This window comes from Homalodisca vitripennis, unplaced genomic scaffold (genome assembly GCF_021130785.1).
Source record: "Homalodisca vitripennis isolate AUS2020 unplaced genomic scaffold, UT_GWSS_2.1 ScUCBcl_1487;HRSCAF=5172, whole genome shotgun sequence".
NCBI classification, from domain to species: Eukaryota; Metazoa; Arthropoda; class Insecta; order Hemiptera; family Cicadellidae; genus Homalodisca; species Homalodisca vitripennis.
In genome coordinates, this window is record NW_025777601.1 from 64,057 (window position 1) to 87,288 (window position 23,232).

A 23,232-nucleotide genomic window follows, 5' to 3' on the forward strand; every position below is an offset into this window, starting at 1 on the left:
ATACTTACTTACCTTGTAATTAGATTTCTCAAACATGTGGAATGAAATGAGCATTAGGTAAATCAGATAGCATTTCTTTGACACAATGTCTTGTATTGTTTATTAATTTTATAAAACATTGAGCAATGCGTACGTATAAAATTAAGCACTTAAGAGCATTCAAATTAAAATAGTCTACTCAGTTGTAGAATATATTGCAATGTTCAATAAACTCATGCACCAATAAACTCAGTCTACTGCAGTCACTCGTACAGTGCAGACGTTTGTGCACGAGTTGCTACAAGCACTTTGCGCCTGTTTGAGGTTAGAAACGATCTCGACTACTTTTAGCTAACAAAATTAAGGTAAAATCAAAATAGTGACAATGTCGGGCTTGTGTGTGATTTGTAATCAGAAAATAAGTTCTGAAGAGGCTATTGTGTGTATTGGAAACTGTGGCAGGGTGTTTCACTATGAGTGTGCCAGTGAAAGATACGCTTCGCTGAAAACACGAGGTTCTAAAAAGGAGTGGACCTGTGATGATTGTCGGCCAAAACAATTAACCTCTGCTACAAAGAATGTTGGTATGGAAGAAACACCAGCTACCAATCATGATGCTCTGGTAAATATTCTGAATAGTTTTAAGGCTGAAATTTGCTCCGAACTTAAAGAATATAGAAAGCAGTTTGATGAATTCAAGTTAGCCCTAGATGTTGTCTCTGACAAATTGGATCAATCAAACATGAAGATGGCCCAGCTATCAGAAAACTACAAAGACCTAAAGAAGGAAAATAAAGAATTAAAGGATAGCAATAAAGTATTATGTGAAGAAGTCAATAGCCTGAAAACTAGAGTGAGACTTGCAGAGCAGTATTCTAGAAAATGTAATGTGGAGATCCAGGGAATACCAGTGACTACCAACGAAGATGCTGTGAGCTTAGCTACAGACGTGGGTGCTGCACTGGGGGTTGTGCTGAGTGCGGAAGATGTGATGGCGGCCCACAGAGTACCGACCTTCCGACCTAGAGCCGCGCCACGCTGGTCGTCCAACTCAGGGATAGGAGGATGAAAGAGACGATTGTAGCTGCCTACAAGAAGAAGAAGGAACTAAAGGCAAGTGAAATTAACAAAGTTTTCACAAACAACAAAGTTTATGTGAATGATCACCTCACCCCGGAAACTAAAAACTTACTTAGGCTCACTAAGGAAAAGTCTAGACAGGTAGGCTATTCGTTTGTATGGTGTAACGATGGAAAGATATTTGTAAGAAAGGCAAGTGGCCAGAAATGCATAAAGATAGATTGTGAAAATGATTTATGTCTGTTAAAGTAGTTTACATCTTAGGTATATGTATGGGTATAGGTATAAAGGGAATGTGTGTTTTTAATATTAGAAAAAAATACGTTAAAATATGAATGACGTAATAGAGAGTCAACAATGGCCTGTTTCCTATTCTTTAGATAATAATTTTTTTAAAAGTAATACACCCGACTTTTCCATGGTGCATCTAAACGTTAGAAGCATTAGGAATAAGTTTAACTTACTAGAAGCAAAAATTAATGGCCTACATAAGAAAGTAAACATAATAATCTTTAGTGAAATTTGGATTAAGAATAATGAAATAGACTATTATAAGTTACCTGGATATACATTATTTAGTAATTGTAACGAAAACTATGCTGCAGGTGGGGTGATGGTTTATGTAGATAACAGTATTAAAGCTAAACGGGTTAAAGTTGAATTAAGCTCTGCAGATTGTTTATTTTTAGAATTTAAGTTAAATTTTCATAATTTTACACTAGTAGCGGTTTATAGATTACATGAGTTTGCTATTAAGAAATATGTTGAAGAATTGGAACAGTATTTAAGTAAACTAAAGAGTAATATAATTTATATTGGTGACATTAATATTGATCTACTGAAAAAAATATTCAAACTGAAAATTATTTATCATTAATGAGTAACAACGGACTAGTGAATGTAATAAACCAACCTACAAGAATAACCAATCAATCTAAGTCTTGTATTGATCATTTTTTTGTTAGATTTAGATATGTAGATTGTTTTAATGTGGAAATGTGTGATACTGGAGTGTCTGATCATTTATTGATAGGTGTTTGTTTTAAGTTTAGAGAAAAAATTATAAAATCCACAAAGGATACAGGATATTACATTAAAAAAAAAATAAATTTCCAGAGCGTACAGAATGTTTTGGAGTCAGTTGATTGGAATCATATTCTGGTGTGTAATAATGTGGACATATGTATGGAGAAGCTGTATGAAATATTAAATAATGCTATTGAAATTAGTACAGAGAAAACACAATATTCTAATAGACTTGTAAAATCAAAAATAAAAAGCCCTTGGATCAATGAGAGTATTGTTAAAAAAATTGAAATAAGGAATAAGTTGTACAAAGTAATGCGGTCAAGGCCATATGACAATAATCTAAAACAATATTGGAATAAATTCACTGTAAGCCTAAGTGACTTAATTGATAGAACTAAGCATACATATTATAGGAACCTACTTACTAGTTTTTAATGGCAACTCACAACAACAGTGGAAAATAATAAACAGTCTCACAGGAACAAATAATAGAAACAATATTGAAACACTAACTCTGGATAGTGGACGTGTGTTGAATGACTCACAAGAAATTGCAGACGAGATAAACAAGTACCTGGTTAATGTGCACAAACAGTTGATTGATAACAATAGTCCTTGTAGGAGTGGTGGGGGACAGGGGTCAGCCACTCTGCCAAGAAGCCGGTTAGACAATCTGCATGTAAACATTCCATCCCAACAGCGGTCATTCTTTATACATGCAACTGATCAGGAGGAAATTTTAAAAATAATAAATGGTTTAAAAAATAAAAAGTCTTGCGGCTTTGACAATATATCTGTCTCTTTGCTAAAACATTGTGCAAAAACCCTTTGTCCAATATTAGAACACATAATAAATACCAGTTTTGTTACTGGCTGTTTTCCAAAAATACTGAAACAAAGTGTTGTTGTGCCATTGTTAAAAAAACTAAAGAAATAAAATTTGATAATCTCAGGCCGATTAGTCTTCTATCTATTTTCTCAAAAATTATGGAAAAAATTATGAAATGCAGACTTGTACAATACTTAAATAGTTTTAGTTTCTTCATTAATAAGCAGTTTGGCTTTATGAAAGGAAAAAGCACTGAGGATGCATTGTCCTCATTTCTTGAAAAAATATATAGTAGTGTTAATAATAATAAGAAAAGTTCAGCAGTTTTTATAGATTTTCGTAAAGCGTTCGATCAGTTTTTAATGGATAGAACACAAGTTGTGAAAGTAATGGACAAAATTAGTAAACCTGAAACAATAAAAAAAGGGGTTCCTCAGGGATCGGTGTTGTCTGCAATAATGTTCTTAATATTTATAAATGATCTTTTGGAAAAACAATATGATGGTGAAGTAACAGCTTTTGCTGATGATATAGCTTTCTTTTCTTCTAGTAACAATACACAAACCTTGTGGAATAATGTAAATAACACTTTAATAACTGTGAGACAATGGTGTATTGACAATAACATGAGTGTTAATGTATCTAAAACAAAATACATAAATTTTGGCTCCACAGAACTTAATTTTGAAAGAGAAATAAGATTTCATTCTATGAAATGTGCTCTAAATATACAATGCAATTGTGAAGTAGTTGACAAAGTAAACTATTTTAAATATCTTGGAGTTATAGTTGATTACAAGTTAACTTGGAAAGAGCATATTGAAGAGTTAATTAAAGTGTTAAGAAGTAGTATAAGAAAATTTTATTATTTAAGAAATATGTGTGACATAGATTTACTTAGACATCTTTAATACGCATTAATAAATTCAAGACTCCAATACGGTATACATTGTTGGGGAGGTACTTTTAAAACTCTAGTGAAAAGGGTGAGAACCTTGCAAAACCATTTTATTAGAATAATTTTATGTAAGAAAAAGCTGGAATCTTCTTTTCCACTGTTTGTACAGCTTAAGATATTGCCTGTCCAGTACCTCTATATGTTTAAAGTATTGCAAATATTTTATACGAGAAGTGGAAACAACCAAACTGAACAGGTACACCATAAATATAACACAAGAAGTAAATCATCCAACTTACTCAGAAAGCCAAAGGTCTTAAAAAGTATTTTACTTAGATCTTTTGTATTTATTGGACCACAAATCTTTAATCTAATTCCCGAAAAAATTAAAAGAATTAAATCTTTAAACATATTTAAAAAAACCCTAAAAAGCTGGCTTTTGCTGGATGAGGAAATTATGCAGTTGATAAAGGTATTAAGTTAGAACTCTTTTTTATTTTGGTTTCTTTTCTTTAAACTCTTAAAAAAAAATGATAACTGGTTAAAGATTTGTTATATATTTTGTTAAATTTTTGTTATTGTTATTTGGATTTGTTGATATTTCTATATGTGTTGTTAACTATATTCAATTAATATATTTGTTTATTATACAACATTACATTATTTATTATAGAACATTTATTTACATTGTTTGTCATAGAGAGTTACAGTTTACATGTTTTAATATAAATAAATTGGTAACTGGTTAAAGTTTTGTTGTATAATTTGTTAAGTTTTGTTATTGTTATTTAGATTTGTTGATTTTATATGTGTGTTGTTAACTATATTTAATTTATTTATTTATTCATTATACAACATTTATTTACATTTTTTATTATGTATTATTATTATTATTTATTATACAACAGTTATTTACATTATTTATTATATTTATCTATGTGCACAAGCCCGAAGATATTATGTGTCAACTTGAGGTAGACTGAATAATTAGTTTTTAATTTTTGTTGCCTAACCATCGATACTGGATAATGATGGTTAGTGGAATTCCGAGACGAAAATGTATTTCTAATTTGTATGTACTTGCGGAATAAATATCATTATTCATTATTCATTATTCATTATTCATTATTCATTATTCATTATTCATTATTCATCATTATTCATTATTCATAAAAATAGAGATTATGTGGCCCACTAAGATTGCGGGACTGAACAATCTTATGCATTCAGTATTTATTTGTGAACGTTTGCTTCATTATATTTTCTTGTTTTATTTTGATAGTACGTGCGTCAAAGCTCTTTTTTAGTAATAAAATTATATTTTTCGTCATTAAAGTGGGTTAGAGATACGAGTGTTCACCTCTTTACTTTATTCCTTACAATATGTTGTTTTCTGATAGTTAACGGAAGTTCAAAGCGAATTATAAAACTAGTTTGACTGCAGGAACGTGATGAAATATATATATATATATATATATATATATATATATATATATATATATATATATCCTTAAACTTATGGACACAACAAAGTATATTATCGTAAAATCTAGTTGTAGATATTGTACTAAAATAGAATACATTTGTTATAGCGATGGACTAAAGTTTGACGCGGTAGTATATGCAATGTAATAAAAGAGAACAAAATATATTTGCTTTTCCTATCCTGATTTTTAAAACCACCTATTATAAAATCTTATTATCTCAAAGTAGGCTTAAACACCAATAGTATTTTATAATGGTGGGCTTTATTTCTTCTATTACCGTTCAATCTCCGGAAAATAAAATATGATGTGTAAATAAATATGCAGAGTTTATTTACATCCAGCATTAATCAAGAAAACACTGTCAAAGGGTTTTTATTTTTAAGAATTACATTCGTCTTGATTCCATTAACTAACACGTATTTTTTCGTTTACAAACCGAGTCCAAGTATTACTACCACAATTTAATAATTAACATATTTAGCACTTGAAGTCCGGTTGATTAAGTCTACAAAACACAATTTTCAAATTGTATTAAAATTTTTTAAGTTGTTATAAATTAAGAGTAGTATATCCAGTGCTTTATCCGGTAACAATTACACGATGTAGGTATTACCCTAAGACATTTTCCATAAATTTGTATATAGAGCTTGTCTAATAATCACATGGCTATGATTATAGTCTCTAACATTAAACTGCCAGTATTTTATATAAAACACATTCATTACTGGCTATAATGACTGTACTCAGATTTCGTAATAACTTAAAAAAGAAAACAGTGACAAATAACAAATTATAACTGCTAAGAAACAAAAAAAGTATAATGTGATCTCTCATTTTCAAAGGCACTCGTAACAAAAACCACTTAACATAGTTTTGGGATTGAAATACCAGATAGGTTGGATTAAACGAAGATTCAGGCAAGATTTAAAAAAAAATCATTGATTTTGGGCAGTACTTAGTAAAATAATAGTCATATAGTCATTTTGTGGTTGAATCTGCAGGTGATTTTAAGTCAATGCAATTTCATTGCTAGAGGAAATTGGATGGTAATAACGTAATAAGTTGTAATGTCAATCAATACATACATTCTACTCTCATATAATTAATTTACAACAATATAATTATTATAGTATAAAGTAGTGAAATACGTTTTGAATTCCGAAATTCATGCAATTGACTGAAATTATGTTGCAACATATATTCATATTTTACTGTAAAGATCGACCTTGTGGAAAGCCAACGCGGCGCCACTTTGCAACAGTAACGATGCTTTATGACAACTGTTACGGCCCTTAATCTAGATGTAGGGGAACCCTTTTGGAGTGTAAGGCCGTTTAAGATCGTGTAGAAGTACATAAATATGTGATGATTTCAGACCTTTGTATTGAATATGTTAATACGATCTGTTCAGATTTACTAATCTTTACTAGTCTGATATTAATTTTAGTTGCCATATGTTTCTCTTATAAAGTAAACAGTGTAACACTTCTACTACGAATATAATATTAAATATAACCAAAATTTACATTTAAATGCTTGTGATGCATTACTTTATTCTAACTTTAAATTACATGAAATATTTATTATGTGGTGAAGAATATATTGTGTCTAATATTTTTAAGATTAAAGGTAATCATATTCGATCAATTAAGAACAACTATCGCCAGAAGTCTGATGTGGAGAGTGGTAAGGATATTTCATTCTTACCTCAGCGGATCATAATTTTAACATATCGTGTTAAAATTAGAAATTTAATGAATAATCGATAACAAACTCAAAGTACAAGTTACATTATTTATGAAAATAAACATCTTCCAAAAAAGTAATGTAAACAGCAAAAGCATTAGATGTTTCATAATCAAATCTTTGTTAAGAAATACCCCAAAACGTTTGAGGTCATAAATACAAATAAAGTGTGATTAGATCAAATTGAAAATTAGTGTATCACCTGATTGTGGCGTCAAGGAAATCGGGAACGAGTTTAAAACTGTTTTTGCGTCTGTGACTTTCGAGCTAGGTCCTCGAAATTCTGAAATCCGTGAAAGTAAATCAAATTCTCAAAAAGGACGCCCCCTGCTATACTGGTCATGTTAGGTTAGGGTTGCTAGGTAAAGTAAAAAGACGACTTTTGTTCCATGACGAATAACTAAGAAAGAGTCTAAGCCTGGTTGAACAAAATGGGACATTTTTGGCGTATGAAAAGTTTCACAAGGCTAACACTGGCTTGAAGATATTGGATTGGGATAATTTTAACACCTATATGATAATAGAACAAATACAGTATTTTTACTCAGAAAAGAACTAAAATAGGTATATTCAAAACTAAATGACGATATTTGATACCAACACAAGTCTACATTATAAACAGTCCAAGAATAAATGATTTGCCTCTTAATACAGCTCAATAACAACTCATGGATATTTTTCTGATATAACAAATGTGAAGTGTTTAACGATATGCATAATGTTACTTGTGGGAAATGTGGTAGTTGTGTAACGTTCCTATAGTATGATAGTACATAATGATGTTATAGGATTAAAAAACTTTGTATCCAAATGTAAGATAAATTAGGGTTTTATGAGACTTTATGGAATGCAGATTTGTTATTTTAAGAGATCCTACATGATATAGGACACCAGGACAACAATCCCCTGCAGCTGAGGCTGCCGAGCACTTTATCCGGAGCACAAACACCACCAATTGTTTGTTAGATACCTGCCTGTGGCCATGCTTTAACTTTGAAAAAGGCTCGTAGATTGGTATATATATATATTGGAATAACACTTTGTACCCTGGGCCCTTAATAAATTTTTCAGCGTGGCTCCCTGGGGATTTTATGACGCTTTTAAAAAATTATGTGTTATTACAATAATTATGTTATTAACTCATACTATATATGATCTTAAAGATAGAGATACATATTTTTTTAAATGTATACTAATATAAAGTTTATTTTCAAAATAAAATTATTACGTAATATTGAATTTTATATAAAAAATACAAAAAAAGGTTTTTGCTACATAGCTTGTTAGTTCAGGTAGTTCTCCTTAGTGTGGTAATTTTTATAACGCAATGGTCTGAATAAAATACAGGATCTCGCACATTTTCGTTTAGATCGTTCATAAAATCAATATTTTGTCCCAGGTGTGTATCAAAATCATCGTCATTTTCCGACTCGGAGTCAAGCAAAAGATCGCGAATTGCATTACTATTGATTTCATCACCCATATTATTTAAACTCGAAAATAATAAGTAAAGAATATAAAAGGAAATCAACAGAAAGTCAAGAAGAAAGAACAAAGCGAGTGTAAATACAAAACAAAACATACGGATAATCTCACATTGCTTGCATTTGCCTTTACTCATTCAGTAAGAAACTAATGTTCTGATTATTTACAAACAGTTAAATTCATATTTAGAATTAATTATAATAACATTTGCTTCACTATTTGTCGGCAAGATTTATAGAAAACTTAGTAAGACATCGCTAAGACTCACAACAACACACAAAGTGAAACACTAAAAAGCAAACTGACAGTAGGCCTACCTACCGACGATCAGCCGCGGCGCCTACGATTAGCTGTCTAGATTTGCTTGTAGTACGACGAAAAATATACGTATTTCATTACTAAAACGTGACCCAGGGATCTCAAAACCAACAAATACCAACTTAGACAACCAATGAACGTAATCAAAATGTTTGAATCCAAAAATAAGATGACTGAGCTAAATAATACAATTAAATAACACGACCCGAGCTATACTCGGGCGCCGGTAGCATATTAGTTACTGTACCCTGTACAACCAATCGTGACATATTAAGAATAGCACTTAATATTAAGATGTGTATATACAATATATATATATAATGTTTTACGTTGATACGGATATTGAAATATATACAGTTTGTGGTAAACATAATTTAAATATAGAATACTGAAGGATCTAGAAATAAAGGCGTAATTTTTTAAATCTAGTAGAAATATGTTTAAATGTTCATCTATATTAGATCCAATAAACATTGCTAGTTTTAATATTATCTTAAGTGAAATAAGAAAATTAGGTAATATAGGTAAGTCGAATATATATATATATATATATATATATATATATATATATATATATATATATATATCACTTTAGGTTTTGGTAAGTAAGGGCAAATTAGGTAAGGTTAGTTATTTTTTGACGGAATATGATTATTCTTCCTTGCTTGTAGGATATGCTACCTTACTAGATGTATTAATGTTAACAATTCAATTCTAACTCCTGTATTTCATAGACAGATTTGTATATGGTGAGCAAATTCACTCCCCTTTATAAAAACCCATTTTTTTATTTTGGGTTTAATTATTTTATACTTTTAATTTAGAAAGCTGATGAAACTTGTGAGTTAATTGACAATGTGTGAGTTAAAGTTATAAACCATGTCTAATTAAAGTTAATAAGAACCTAACCTAGCACTTTCTTTTAGTACTACACCGATGGTTGCAATAGGTTAGTTATTCTATTGCATGCGCAGATAACTTTTTTTCTAATTTGGATGTGATACGCTAATATTTATAAAACATATTCATCTAATTTAAAACGGGCAAAGCCACGACTTTAAAAATTAGAAATAAACTATGCAAATCTTTTTTAATTCTTTAAGATTTCTTAAATGGTTAAAATATCAAGGAAAAATATAAACTCGAGAATTATAGTTTTATACCAAATAAAAATTTACTTTTATTTTTAAACCTTCAAAAAAGTTTATTTTAAATTTCAAAGCTAAAACCTCATGTGCCAGTAAAATGGTACATATTAATCTTTAATCATCTTGCATCAAAAAAATTCTGGACGGTTTATACCAAATAAATGATTTTTAACCTACTATATACTACAATTTCAAGTATTATTTTAAAAATTAGAGAAGTTGTTATTTAAATCGAGGTTTTAGGTTAGGGAGTTTGTGGGCGCTCAGAAAATTCTCTTTAAAAATTACTTAATTCCCTATAGGGTATCTGGAGCGGGTATTGACACAAACCATTCTCTCTGAAATTTGCCTCATTTTTTCAGTTGCCTTCTACAGTTGTAAATAAACAAAAAAGAATTTTTAATTTTAAGGAATTACACAAGTATTATTAATTATATAAAAGGTGTCCAAAACGTCCTGAGATGGTTAATATGTAAGTCTGAGATACAGACTTTCTGTTAATAAAAATGTAATTTATCACACATCCGGTGACCACTAATTACACAGGGAGACGTCAAATATTTAGTCAAATACAATTTTAATCATGAGTACCGGTTGTAATGTATTTATTAGATAAACGTAATTAAGTTCATGGTAGTTTGATTAATAAAAAAAAGAATGTCTTATTTTTACCAGGCGAAGTTAGGGCTAAGAAGCCCTCTCTAACACTTAACCTGGATTAATTTAATAGTTGGCAAAACTGGAGCAGCTGATGATTGCCGAATCCCATTACAATAGCATAATCTAGGGATTAAATGGCAATGATTAAAGATTAACAAGTACCGTTTTTACTGGCACATGAGGGTTTAGCTTTGAAATTTAAAATAAACTTTTTTGAAGGTTTAAAAATAAAAGTAAATCTTCTGCAATAAATAAAGTTCAAACTAAAATAAAACTTCTTCTTAAAAATAACTACTGGAATTAAAATTAAAATAAAAACTTCTTGATGACTTTTAAATTCAAACTTGTAATATATTATTCACTCCCAAAAATGTACAAAGTTCTTACAGCTTGTCTTTTATTCAATTTTCAAAATTCAAACATTTACACTCTAATCTCAACTGGCAATTCTTTACTTTAATTTCTCTTCAAAATTCAATTTTTATTTTGTTACTAATTTTCTTTACTTTAGTTTAAAAAATTATTCTTCAGTGTTAGACACTTAAAATTTCTAGTGTTAGAGATCTGTAACAACCACAAAACTCTTTTAGTATTTTTACAGAAAATTTTATATACATGTGCTCACTGCACCAACAAGTTTTATATTGGACAGATCAAAAGGACAAGTTCCTAAATTCCCATTAAATTTAATTTTTACAATATTTCTTTCCCAAAATTATTCCAAAATAACTATGAATGTATATTGACTGGACTCCAGTTAAAAATGTTCACTTACCCGCAGGTTCGATGACGATTAGCAAAAAGATTTACTCTAAGCACTTTCCACTCTCCTCGTTACAATCACTTCCGACTAACAGAGAAGGAGGTACGGCACGTCTACCTCACCCCACCACTCAATTTCGATATCAAACACTGCCATCTGCGATGCGCGCCTCGCTGATAGCAGCCTCTTTTGTACAGTCCAGTCCTTATAATTCATCTGGGCCTAGTCCTTCCACCGGTAATCTAGTTACCCCAGAATTATTATTTAATACAATCGGTACAAATAGATATTACTTACAATGTTCGATTGAATATTCAAGTCATCTACGAACGGCTGCCATTTCCGACTAGGCCCCGACGGGCGAGTTTTGTTTTAAAGCTCTAATAATAAAGAAGTTTAATTTAATGTGCTATCCAACCATACTTATATATAATATTTTCTTCTGACTCCATGTGGGCCCTCCCGCTAAGACAGTAAAGAGTCACTGGATATACTTTATTAAAATTTTTATGTTCAGTAGGTCTGCACCAAGCTTTGTAGATATATTTCAAAAATATTTAACCATCCAATGACTTATTGAACACAAAGTAGCAATGATTCAGTACCGGGTAAGAGTAGGACAGAAATTTAATTGTATTACTATTAGTAAGGCTAAATATTGGCATATTTAATGTTTTATTATAATAAAAAATTTGGATTTTATAAAAGATGTTCATCAAACCATAATTCATTTTCAGTTTATGAATTGCACCAAAAATCAATGATGGAATATTTGGAAGACGCACAAAGTTACACGTGATTTAAATGACATACCAGTAAGCAGTCAGTTTAACATGATATTCGACTGACATAGATATTAGTCTCATTGTATTGGTTAAACTTGTATTTGAAAACAACATCTGTTCATTCTGATGAGGCAAAAATGAAATATCCTTACCATCATGCACATCAGACTTCTGTGTTATCAAATGGATCTAAAAATGGCATAAACTTAAATTTAACTAGGAAAATACTACACACTTTATCTTTTACATGTAATAAGGATATGAAGATTAAAGTAGTTGTCATAAGCACACACTTAAAAACTTAATTTAGTTTTAATTTACTCGTAGCACCAATATTAAATTTATTATTTAATAGGGAAATCAATTTGACAATGAAAATTAACATGAACTTGAGGGGAGTTTATATTTTTTATTTTTACAGAAAGCGTTCATACCTATTCATTATAAATGTTTCAAATTGCCATGTATTAACTTAGTTGCACAAGATGCTAAGCGCCCTTTCACACCAAATGGGTTCCCCTACATCTATATTAGAGGCCGTAATAGCCTGCTTGTCGTAAAGCAATGTTACTGTTGTAAAGTGGTGACGCCTTGGCTTCCCAGAAGATCTATATTTTCTGTTAAATACGAATGTAAGGAACCATAATTTCCCTACATTGAAGAATTTTCAATTCCAAAATGTATTTCACTATATTACAATACAACAACTTTTTTATATAAGTGTGAATTATTAACTTGATAATGAGCAACATGAAATAATTTAGTGATAAATTAAATAGAGGTAAATAAATATTTATACATCTTTTACCAAAATAAATTTTAGCCCAGCATATTCTCTTTTAGTTCTTTTAGCGTTAAGTTTAAGACAAAAATGTGCCTTAATATACTGTCAAATTATCGTCTGCACTCAAGAATGAATAGCTTATGAATTTTGCATATTTTTTATTTTAAAATGCTATGTTTATAAATAGAAAACTTTAAGCACAAGATTCAATATCAGGTATTTATTTGGAATTATCTTGTCAATATATAATAATATATGTCAAAAATATGGTTGTGTGAATATGCAATGTATATTCGAGTATATGCAAAGAAGAATCAAGCGATTTTATTCTTCAAGACCAACGGATAGATTGCTTGTCCCAACCAAAAATGGTTTAGGGGCTATTGAGCATCGAATCTATACTTTCCACAGCCTCGTTGAGCTCCTAATATTTTAGATCCTTCTAACTTCAGAGGAATTTTAAAAACTTCTAACCCATTAGTTTGTCCAAGTTTTATAAATTTGTAGCCTTTGGGAACTTCTTCCTTCATTAATCACTCCACCATACGTAAGAAAGGTTATACAGATTGGACATGGCAGCAGAATATTGTCTATAGTGTCAGGTCTCTTTAAGAAAAGTCGACGATGAAGATATAGATTTAAACCAGATCTGTCAATTTCAGCGTCATTCCATGGTGTTCGAAATTGGAATGGTATCAAGGCCTATGCCTTGAGACAAAGGTTTTGAGTCGGACAACCATGAAATCAATACTGTAAATGAAATAAAATTTTTATCAAAGTAATTTAATTTGCTGAGTATTATCAACCATATCTCTATATAGGCTATATAGGCTTAATTTTAAATCTTGTAACTTCAAATTACCCTATACCTATCGACGTAGCACCCGACTCATATTCAGATGTCAAGTTTAAGTGTTTAACTACCAGAATATAATCACTGCAGAAATATAATGATATATATTTTACACTCTTGTGAACTTTGTGTTTGCATCAAACTAGGACGACAATAGGCAAACATATTTACTTTCTTCACCTACATGTTATTCGTAAAGTTTTTTAAACTAATAATATCTTAATTTATATCATCACGAGTGACCGACGACTTCTTTCTATATTATGTATTTCCCACCATTGTTATTATGTTTAAAATTTAATATTGTTGTTTGCTTGTAGAACTTATTTAACACTTCTTAAATATGAACCCTAAATTTTTCATTCTTTAGGAAATTAAGTTCACGTATACAAACGAAATCATCACAGTAAAACTAAAATATGTTTTAACAAGAAGTTTAGTACCATAACTATAATAAGAATAAAATAATATAGTCATTATTCTCTATATCGATATAACATATGCTAATTAAACGGAAATACTTTATTTTAATTTTATATATTAAATCCATTAAATATATGGAAATTGGTTTTCAGAGACGGCTGTATCTGAATTATTTTTAAAATGTCTATACTACATAAAGATACTCTCTGCACCCTTGTGCTTTTTGAGGCTCCCCTTGATTGTCAAAAGCCTTGTAGCTACCCTCGTATAATACATAAAGGAAACGCTCCATGTTCCTCTTATGTAAAAGAATAAAGAGGTCTCATTGTTCAATACTTCAATTCTTAAAAGATAAATATGTACGAACAAATATACTACATACATTTTAAAGTAAACGAAACATATCTCGGGAGTGTGTATATGAATTCCTTGTACACTTGTCCTCCCATGTATTCCCGTAATTAGGGCTAATTTAGAGCATCACAACTAACGAGTAGTTTTAATTTACGAAAATAAATAATAATTTTACTTTAACTTAAATCATTGCTACAATTTACAAGAAGAGTAACTTTGAGAGCAACGTATTAATTGCAATGTCAACTAGCAAGATCAACTAATGATTATTACCATTATATCAACTATATACAAATTATATATCAACTTTTAATATTTTATCAAGTCGTCTATAAACGTCTGACTTTATTGACCTAGGGCGCTTTTGTAGATAATGTCTTACTAACTATGCAAGAAATAGTGTAGTGGGTGATGGAAGAATGAATAGTAAAATTAAAGAGGCCTTTGGAGATAAACGCGAAAACCCCAGACAGAACTGTAACCTTGGTCAGAAGCATCTGCATTGTTGTTATTTGTTAGACCGCAACACCTCGAACGCTGTTTCATTTCTTGGGGAAAAAAATTTTTTTAATTGTTGCCGCGATAAAAAAAACTATATAAAAATGAGCTGAAGAGTGTTCGTTTATTGGGAAGCGTCTGTTTGTTGTAATTGTAACGTATTTGTGGTAAAACGTATCTTCAGTGCCGAAGAAACGATTGCATCTTTGTTCTGATCAAGAAAGTTTAAACTAAACTAAAAAGTGGTTTGATAAGTGAACTTTTGTTAAAAGTCGATTATTTCAACTTCTTCCTATTTAATTCGAGCGATTTATAGTGCTGATAGCATAATATACATGCCTGTCAAATTTCACATTATAAAAAGCTGTAATGTGAAAAAAAATTTAATCTTTAACATTCTTATATGTCGGTAAGTTGAATAACTAGAGAAATAAATTTGATTTAACGGAATGAAACAAATATAGCTGTTTTCTTTCCCTGTCAATATTTACATACATCTACGAACATGATTGCAAGTATTGACGTTCGCATAAGGACCTGGTACAGTGTCAACTCCAACCCTTATCTAATCCTTGTTTTTCTTCTCTCTCTCTTGATTTAAAAGGAAAACTAGTGATATACGTACGGCATACGTAATCTAATTTCTGATGCTATGATAACATAATATTTATATAAATATTAAATATTTATAATATTTATTTTTGTAGATATTACTTCCACATGTATAAGTGATGTCTTAAATCTAAGTCCATGCAAGGTACCCTGATTCACCAGTTACAGGTATCCTGGAATAAATGAATTATATTCTAATTTAAAACATATCTGTCAATATCTAGATCTGAATATTTTTTGTGACCGGTACCATCGGCTAAATAAAATTTTATATTAAAGAAAACCGTAACATTTCCTTATAACTCACACAACGTTATGCACAATTACTTTATAACTGATGCTGTGGAATTTTTCAAAAAATCACAAGAATCAAATATTATTTCAATCAACACCATTGTGATACTCAAAATCAAATTCAGCAATTTTTACTGAAATTCAAAGACCGGCAACCTTCACTACTTCCACTAGAACATCCTGTTGAGCGATTTATAAGTTTAATTTTGGCAAATATTTTAAATTCTGACCTACCAGACAGTTTTCCTAAATAAAATAAAACATACCTCATACTTAGCGATTTGGCACACCTAAGAAATCTCATAGTCCAAGAAGCTGAAGATATTCCTCGTGACTACCTTCAAAATGCAGTGGATGGCTTTTACAACCGCCTAGGACATTGCCAGACGATGGGAGGGGAACATTTTGAACACTTATTTTGATCACAGATACTTAAAAAATTGGTGTTTACTTGTAATACTTAATAATTTGCATTGTTCAAATGTTTTTAAAATTCAAATAGCTATAACTACTGAATAAATCCACCTTTTGAAGTCCGGTTTGCGGCATTGTACTCTGTTAAGTAAGAACTTTAATTTGATACCAAACTTAACCTATGCTGCTATTTAAGAATTTTTTCTGACTCTTTGTGGACCGTCCCCCAAAGGGATTATCCGGTCGGTAATTGGGCAGATGTGTGCATTACTATCACCAATAAGCAAGTGTGAACTTTGGTATTTCTTTCTATTGTGGTTCAAAAATTAAAAAAGAGGTTCCAGACTTAATTGTCACCCTGTATATATATATATATACTAGCAGACCCGACAGACGTTGTCCTGTACACACGTCTTTATTCGAAAATGTTTAACTTTGATTAATCTGTAACAATCTGGGCTGTTTTGATCAAAATGTCTATTAAAAAGTTATTACAATATCTAAATTCATCACATGTACATTTAATCACACTTCGACCAACCGATAGTGTGTGAGTATAACATGAGTGATGTGAAATGTAGAGGATGTTTTAAATGAAAACTTACTTAATCTGAAGGTCAAAAAATTGAAACAAACTATTTTATAACAGGTATATTTTTTACAATTTACAACTTAATTTATCGTAATGCCATTGAATATACAATATTTTTTGTTAATCCTTCAGGAGTATACACAAACAAATTAGATGATTTTCCGATAGGGCTGAAGTATAATAAGTGACCTCCATCACAATCGAATTATTGATATTTCTGAATAGCCTATATAACTACTATCCGAATTAGATTATAGTAATGTAAAGCCTGAAGTATAATAAGCGGCCACCATCAGAAACGAATTATTGATATTTCTGAATAGCCTATCTAAACTACTAAAATGACGAACTGAATTAGATTATGGTTATTTAACGGCTGAATTATAATAAGCCGCCAACATCGCAATCAAATTATTGATATTTCTAATTAGCCTATCTAAACTACCGAATTTCATTATCTTTATATTTATATTTCTTGTGTGCGTGTGTATGGAGCTGAACTCCTATGCTATATAAATTACAGCATAATATCGGAACTGGCCAACAGAATTTAATTTAAAACCAATTCCTACACTATTAACAATAAGTAGTTATTCACACATGTGATTTGTATGCAACTTAATTTGAACTTATGTGACCAATTCTGACTGCAGATTAAAAAATGTAAATTATAAAAAAAATATTTTAAATCCAATTAGTTTAAAACTTGATTATCTGTTAACAATATTCACACATAGAAAACACAACCTTTTGATTTGTATGCTACTTTGGTTATTTGAGGTATGCGACCAATATACTCACTTCAATACATTTGCAAAATGAGTTCAATAACTTTAATAAATAACTATAGTTTTTTATGCACTTCAAACATCTTCAATCTCTATTAATGTATTATAACAATTAGCACTCACACAATAATTACAGAATGTTACAAAAACATTATGGCTGTGTTGTAATATTATAATGTTTACGTAGAACAATTATTGGTGAAACTTCATCTTTGCAATCTGCATTACACTACTGATCAAGCACTTTACAAATAGAAAATATGAACTTTCTAAATTTTAAATGTGAACAAATGTTTCTGTGCCTCTTTGATGAACTTCAGCTGAAAATATTCACAGCTGTTAAGTATCAGTTCACTTTGCATTACGTGCGTTTGTAGCGCAGTCTGGCGGATCCAATGTAAAACACTCCAACATCATCAACAATTTATTATTAAAAAATTAATTACATAAACTATTTAAATTGGACCGAATTGTGAATCTAAACCATTCTCGGATCCACCTGAAGACACACAAAAAGTTTCATTAAAATCGGTCCACCCGTTTAGGGGGAGTTCAGTAACATACACACGCACACAAGAAATATATATATAAAGATATATATATATATATATATATATATATATATATATATATATATATATATATATGTTTGTATCATTTCTAAAAAGTATTCCTCGTACTGTTTTTAAAAGACCTCCTACCTTAAAGGACATTATATCGAAACCAAAATTACCAGCTGATTCTGATGTGGAAACTAAATTTAAAGGAGCACATCCATGTAATAAATCAAGATGCATGGTGTGCAATCAAATACAAGAGTCATCAAAATTCGAAAGTAGTTCAAATAAAAAAGTATACAAAATTATTGGCAATTTGACATGTGATACAAAAAAATGTAGTGTATCAAATTCAGTGTAAACAATGTCCTAAAGACTACATAGGCTCTACAACAAATAATTTAAGAACAAGAATGACAGGTCACCGTTTATGATTTTAAGCATAATGATGAATCAAAACCATTAGTCATTCATAGTAAAATACACAAAGAATCTTTTGAACATTTATATACAGTAAAACCAATACGATCAATAAAAAATAATTCAAATACATCAAAATTAAGAAATTTAGAACAAGCATGTCAATTCTTTGTTTTGAAGGTTATTTTTGACGATGGAAGGATTGTGAAGGAAACAGGATTTTTTCCGGACATTTTCCATCGTTCAATGAAACAATAAATCAGTAAACACTACGTTCGAGATCTGCAATCTGATCTCTTCTTCAGAAGACCATCATATGAATTGGGATGAAGCCAACATAATACATCGGGAACCACATTTCTTCAAAAGGAAATTAATTGAGGCAACATACATTAAATTGGCAGACCAACCAATCAGTCAACCATAAGTCGAGATTAGGCCGCTTTGGTTGCCAATTCTAAAGGATGAACTAAAAAGAAAACCAAAAGTATCGAACGGATCAGATATTTATAATAAACCAATGCGGAGTCACAATATGGTTTTAAGAAGTTCATCTCGCATGAACCAATAATAACGAAAGGGAATATTCCTGCCCCCTTCCTTTTTATACCCGCCATCTTGTTTTAGTCTGCCGTCAAGATTACCATTGGTTAGTCTCTATCTGGTCAGTCCGTAGGTGGTTAGTAGACGAATGAAGACGTATTGTGACCTGTATTCCGTAGTTTAGTTTTAATGAATAGTGTTTTTGTATAGTTTTTTTATTAAGTGCATTGTTTATAGAGTTAGTGAAGTTGACAAACAACATGTAGGTTGTGATTCCTGACTGAGGCGTGCCACAACGCTTGGGTAAGATTTGTTTAATTTAACCTAGTTTGTAATTATGTATTAGGTTAGTTCTTTACCTGAAGAAGAGATCAGATTGCAGATCTCGAAACGTAGTGTTACTGATTTATTGTTTCACTGAACGATGGCAAATGTCCGGAAAAATCCTGTTTCCTTCACAAGCATGTCAAATTGTCACCAAAATAAATTTCCCTATGTATTTAAATCATCTGAACACTCATCACATCTTTACACCCACAGTCTGAACATATGTTTATCATTTCAAGAATATTATGCTTATTAATTTATTTATCTGTTTACGTGTATGTTTTTCATTATGTTGTTTTCACCTGAAGAAAGCGTAATGCGAAATATAGTTAATCAATATTAATAATATATATACACCGGACACTTAGTATCAAGAGTCAAGGATATTCACCAGCCACTTTCTTTTGAGACGATTCTTGTAACCATATATTATGTACAATCACCTTAGAAAAAACATTCTACCTTAAGGTGGTCTTGACGTTGCCAGATATTTTCTTGAATCGAGGCCTAATAATATGAAAGCTCCAAGAAACTTTCTATCCTATCTCATTTTTATTTAATTTTAAAATAAGCAACTTCAAATTTAAGGATAGATTTATCTTAAAATTAAAGGAACAGCGATGGTTACTGAAAAGGCCCCATCTTATGTCATCCTTTATATAGGTTGTGTAGGGCAAAATTGTGTTTTTATTATAGATTTCCTTCCTTTGTTTTGGCTCAGATTTGTAGATTATATTTTTTGTAATCCAGAATCATGAATTAGACAATCTTCATCATTTACTTTAAATGGAACGCTATTTACCATATCAAAGATTTTGAGAATTGCTATGAACTCAAAAGCAAAATTAAAACCTTGAGAAAGTATATCTCAAAAGGATTTGAATCATAGGAATAATGAATTGGCTGATGAACTCCAGGGACTTACAATTTGCTCAATCATCCTTTCTACTTGAATATTTAGCTTCCTATCTAGTAAATTACAAAAATAAGAAAAAGTATTTAATATAATATATTACTTTGAGCTAAAATAACCCACTTATCAACATATTTCTGCATGTCAAAACTTTTATTAAATTTGAGACATTTTGCTACAGGTTTATATATATATATATATATACATTAAACTGTATAAATGGCAATAGCCTTATTTAATTTCAATAAACATTGAATCGCAAAAAGTACTTGCTCCGCCGGGGACTCGAACCCGGATCTCTCATCTTTATATATATATAAAGTATAAAAAATATGACTTTTTCATATAAATTAGTTTTTACAATGACATCTTCATCGCATCTAAATACGAAAACATTTTATATTGCTGAAAATAATATGTTGTTTAAATGTGGAATTAGTTATTAGTGAATTTGTATAGGACACTTAAAAAGTAATATATGCTTATTTGATTATATTTGTATGCACGACGGTATGTTTAGGTGTATAACCATCGTCAAATTTTGTGTAACAGTCAATTGTATAAAACAATACATAAGATTTCGTCCTATAAAGTTTATTTCTAAAATATTCCACAAGTTTACGTAAATTTACGATGGTTGCCATAGCAACAAAAGTAAGGCAGAAGTCAAATTTATCTGCATGGTTGGTGTCAGCCGCAGATATGTGCCACTTGAGTTGTATCCATTCTCTTGGCCGCTGTCACATATGCGGATCTGCCTCTCAACAGGTTAAATGCGGTTATATAAATTATTCTCTCTACTTCAATGTGATTCCATTCTGGTATATTTATACAGAAATATCTTTGGCGATATAACGATTAATTTTACTTTTATTTGGACATGTGTTCTTTAATATAGAAGTATAAGCACTTTTTACTAAAGGCAAATTAAAAAACTTTAGATATTAAAACCGCAAGCTTCAATGTGATATGTATTATTAGGTAACTTTTGAGATTACCTTTGAATCATAAACGTGTAATATGGCGAGAAATAATTCAGACCAGTTTGTGGTAATGTTCACTGTCCATAACATTCTTTTTTAGGACTACGGATGTTAGATAAAGTATATCATCTCTGATGCAATATACAAAGAACTACTAAATGATTAGTTTCACTTTTCTTTATAACAGTGGTAGTAATATTTTTTGCGTAAAATCAACTTGCATATAACAAAGGGTAAGTGTCTGCGAAACGGTGACGAAATGGTGACCTTTAAGTGCAACATTAGAAGTTAATAGAGATAAATCTTCTAGTTCATTGTACAGGATGTTTAGGGCAGCGGCAATCAAGGTATAGGGTTTGCAATAAACGTGATCATAATACAGATGATATTTAGTGGAAATATTTTTTGTTTAATATTGCTTATAAGACATTTATTTGCTGTGTGCGTATACATACAGATTGTTCAAAAAAGGGGGTAAAAAACTTCTATAGATGACAGTATTCTTCATCTCAAAGAAACAAGTGCTTATTTAGGCACCACCATCATTATTTTTTATACAAATTATTATTTTCTAAACCTAGTATATCAAGGAAACCAAATTTCAGATAATATAAAGGGAAATATAAAAGTGAGGTTATTTTGTTTAATTGTTACAAAATTTTTGTTAGGTTTTACAGCTAAATAACTAAGAAACCAGTATAGATATAAAAAATTTACCTAATGGACTATTTGGAAGATTTTATTATAATTTCAGCGGTACTCATTTCAACGAAATTCCGTCGACGTATAAATGAGTACGACCACTTTAAATATACGCTTGCACAAGCTAGGAGCTGCAAACAACTGATAGCTCTCAGTTGCAACATTTATTGCGCTCCCGGATTGTGCAAGCGTATATTTAAAATGGTCGTACTCGCTTATGCGTTAAACAAATTTCGTTGAAGAGAGTACTGTAGAAATTGGTATAAAAATGTTCAATTTATTTATTGTCTTGTAAACTTTGTATAACCTACGTAAAAAAGCTGATGCCCTATAAAAACAACGAAATTATTACAAATCTCGGATTGTGGAAGCGTACCTTTAAAGTGAAGTACCATTGGGATTTTAATTAAATCTCTCGAATAGTTAGTAATTTAAATATGTTTATAACTCATAATGTTTCTTTCTTACTGAACTTAATATTTTTAACAAACGCCATTTTTTTAATATTAAAGCAAATTAAACAACACCTTTTTTAAATTTCATCTTATCTATTCAAACCTATGTGCCTAAATAGTTTTTCTTTAGCTAAACTTGTTTTAAACATAATAGTTTCAAAATGGCGGCTAGTGGATAAACGAGAACATTCATCGACTTTTTTATGATGAGTACTATCACATATATACTACTAGAGTAAAGTCATATATATAATAATTAGATGCATGGATGTAAATAATCTGCTTGCTGAGCTAAAGCTAAAGCTGAGTTGTGTATGTTGTTTTTATCATGATTTATTAACAGAATTTTTGTTTTTATTTATCAGAAATATAACGTTTTCTTGCAATAAAATAACATCATTATAAGCTCGTTTGGTATTTTTTTTATTCATTTATCCCTCAGGCATAACCTGTTCAATACATCTGACTTAAGAAAAAAGTAAACAAATAATGTAATACGTAAAAGTTGTATCA

General features: G+C 30.2%; 1 protein-coding gene across 1 annotated transcript; it reads left to right on the top strand.

Annotated features, from left to right (window-relative positions):
- Positions 1 to 364: 364 nt before the first annotated feature.
- Positions 365 to 1,048, top strand: LOC124371472. Its single transcript, XM_046829804.1, has one exon. It carries the CDS (start codon positions 365 to 367, stop codon positions 1,046 to 1,048), a length of 684 nt encoding a protein of 227 aa, XP_046685760.1.
- Positions 1,049 to 23,232: the final 22,184 nt, after the last annotated feature.

Excerpts from the sequence above, each read along its gene's own strand:
- LOC124371472 (XM_046829804.1), top strand. The coding sequence starts at position 365 with ATGTCGGGCTTGTGTGTGATTTGTAATCAGAAAATAAGTTCTGAAGAG.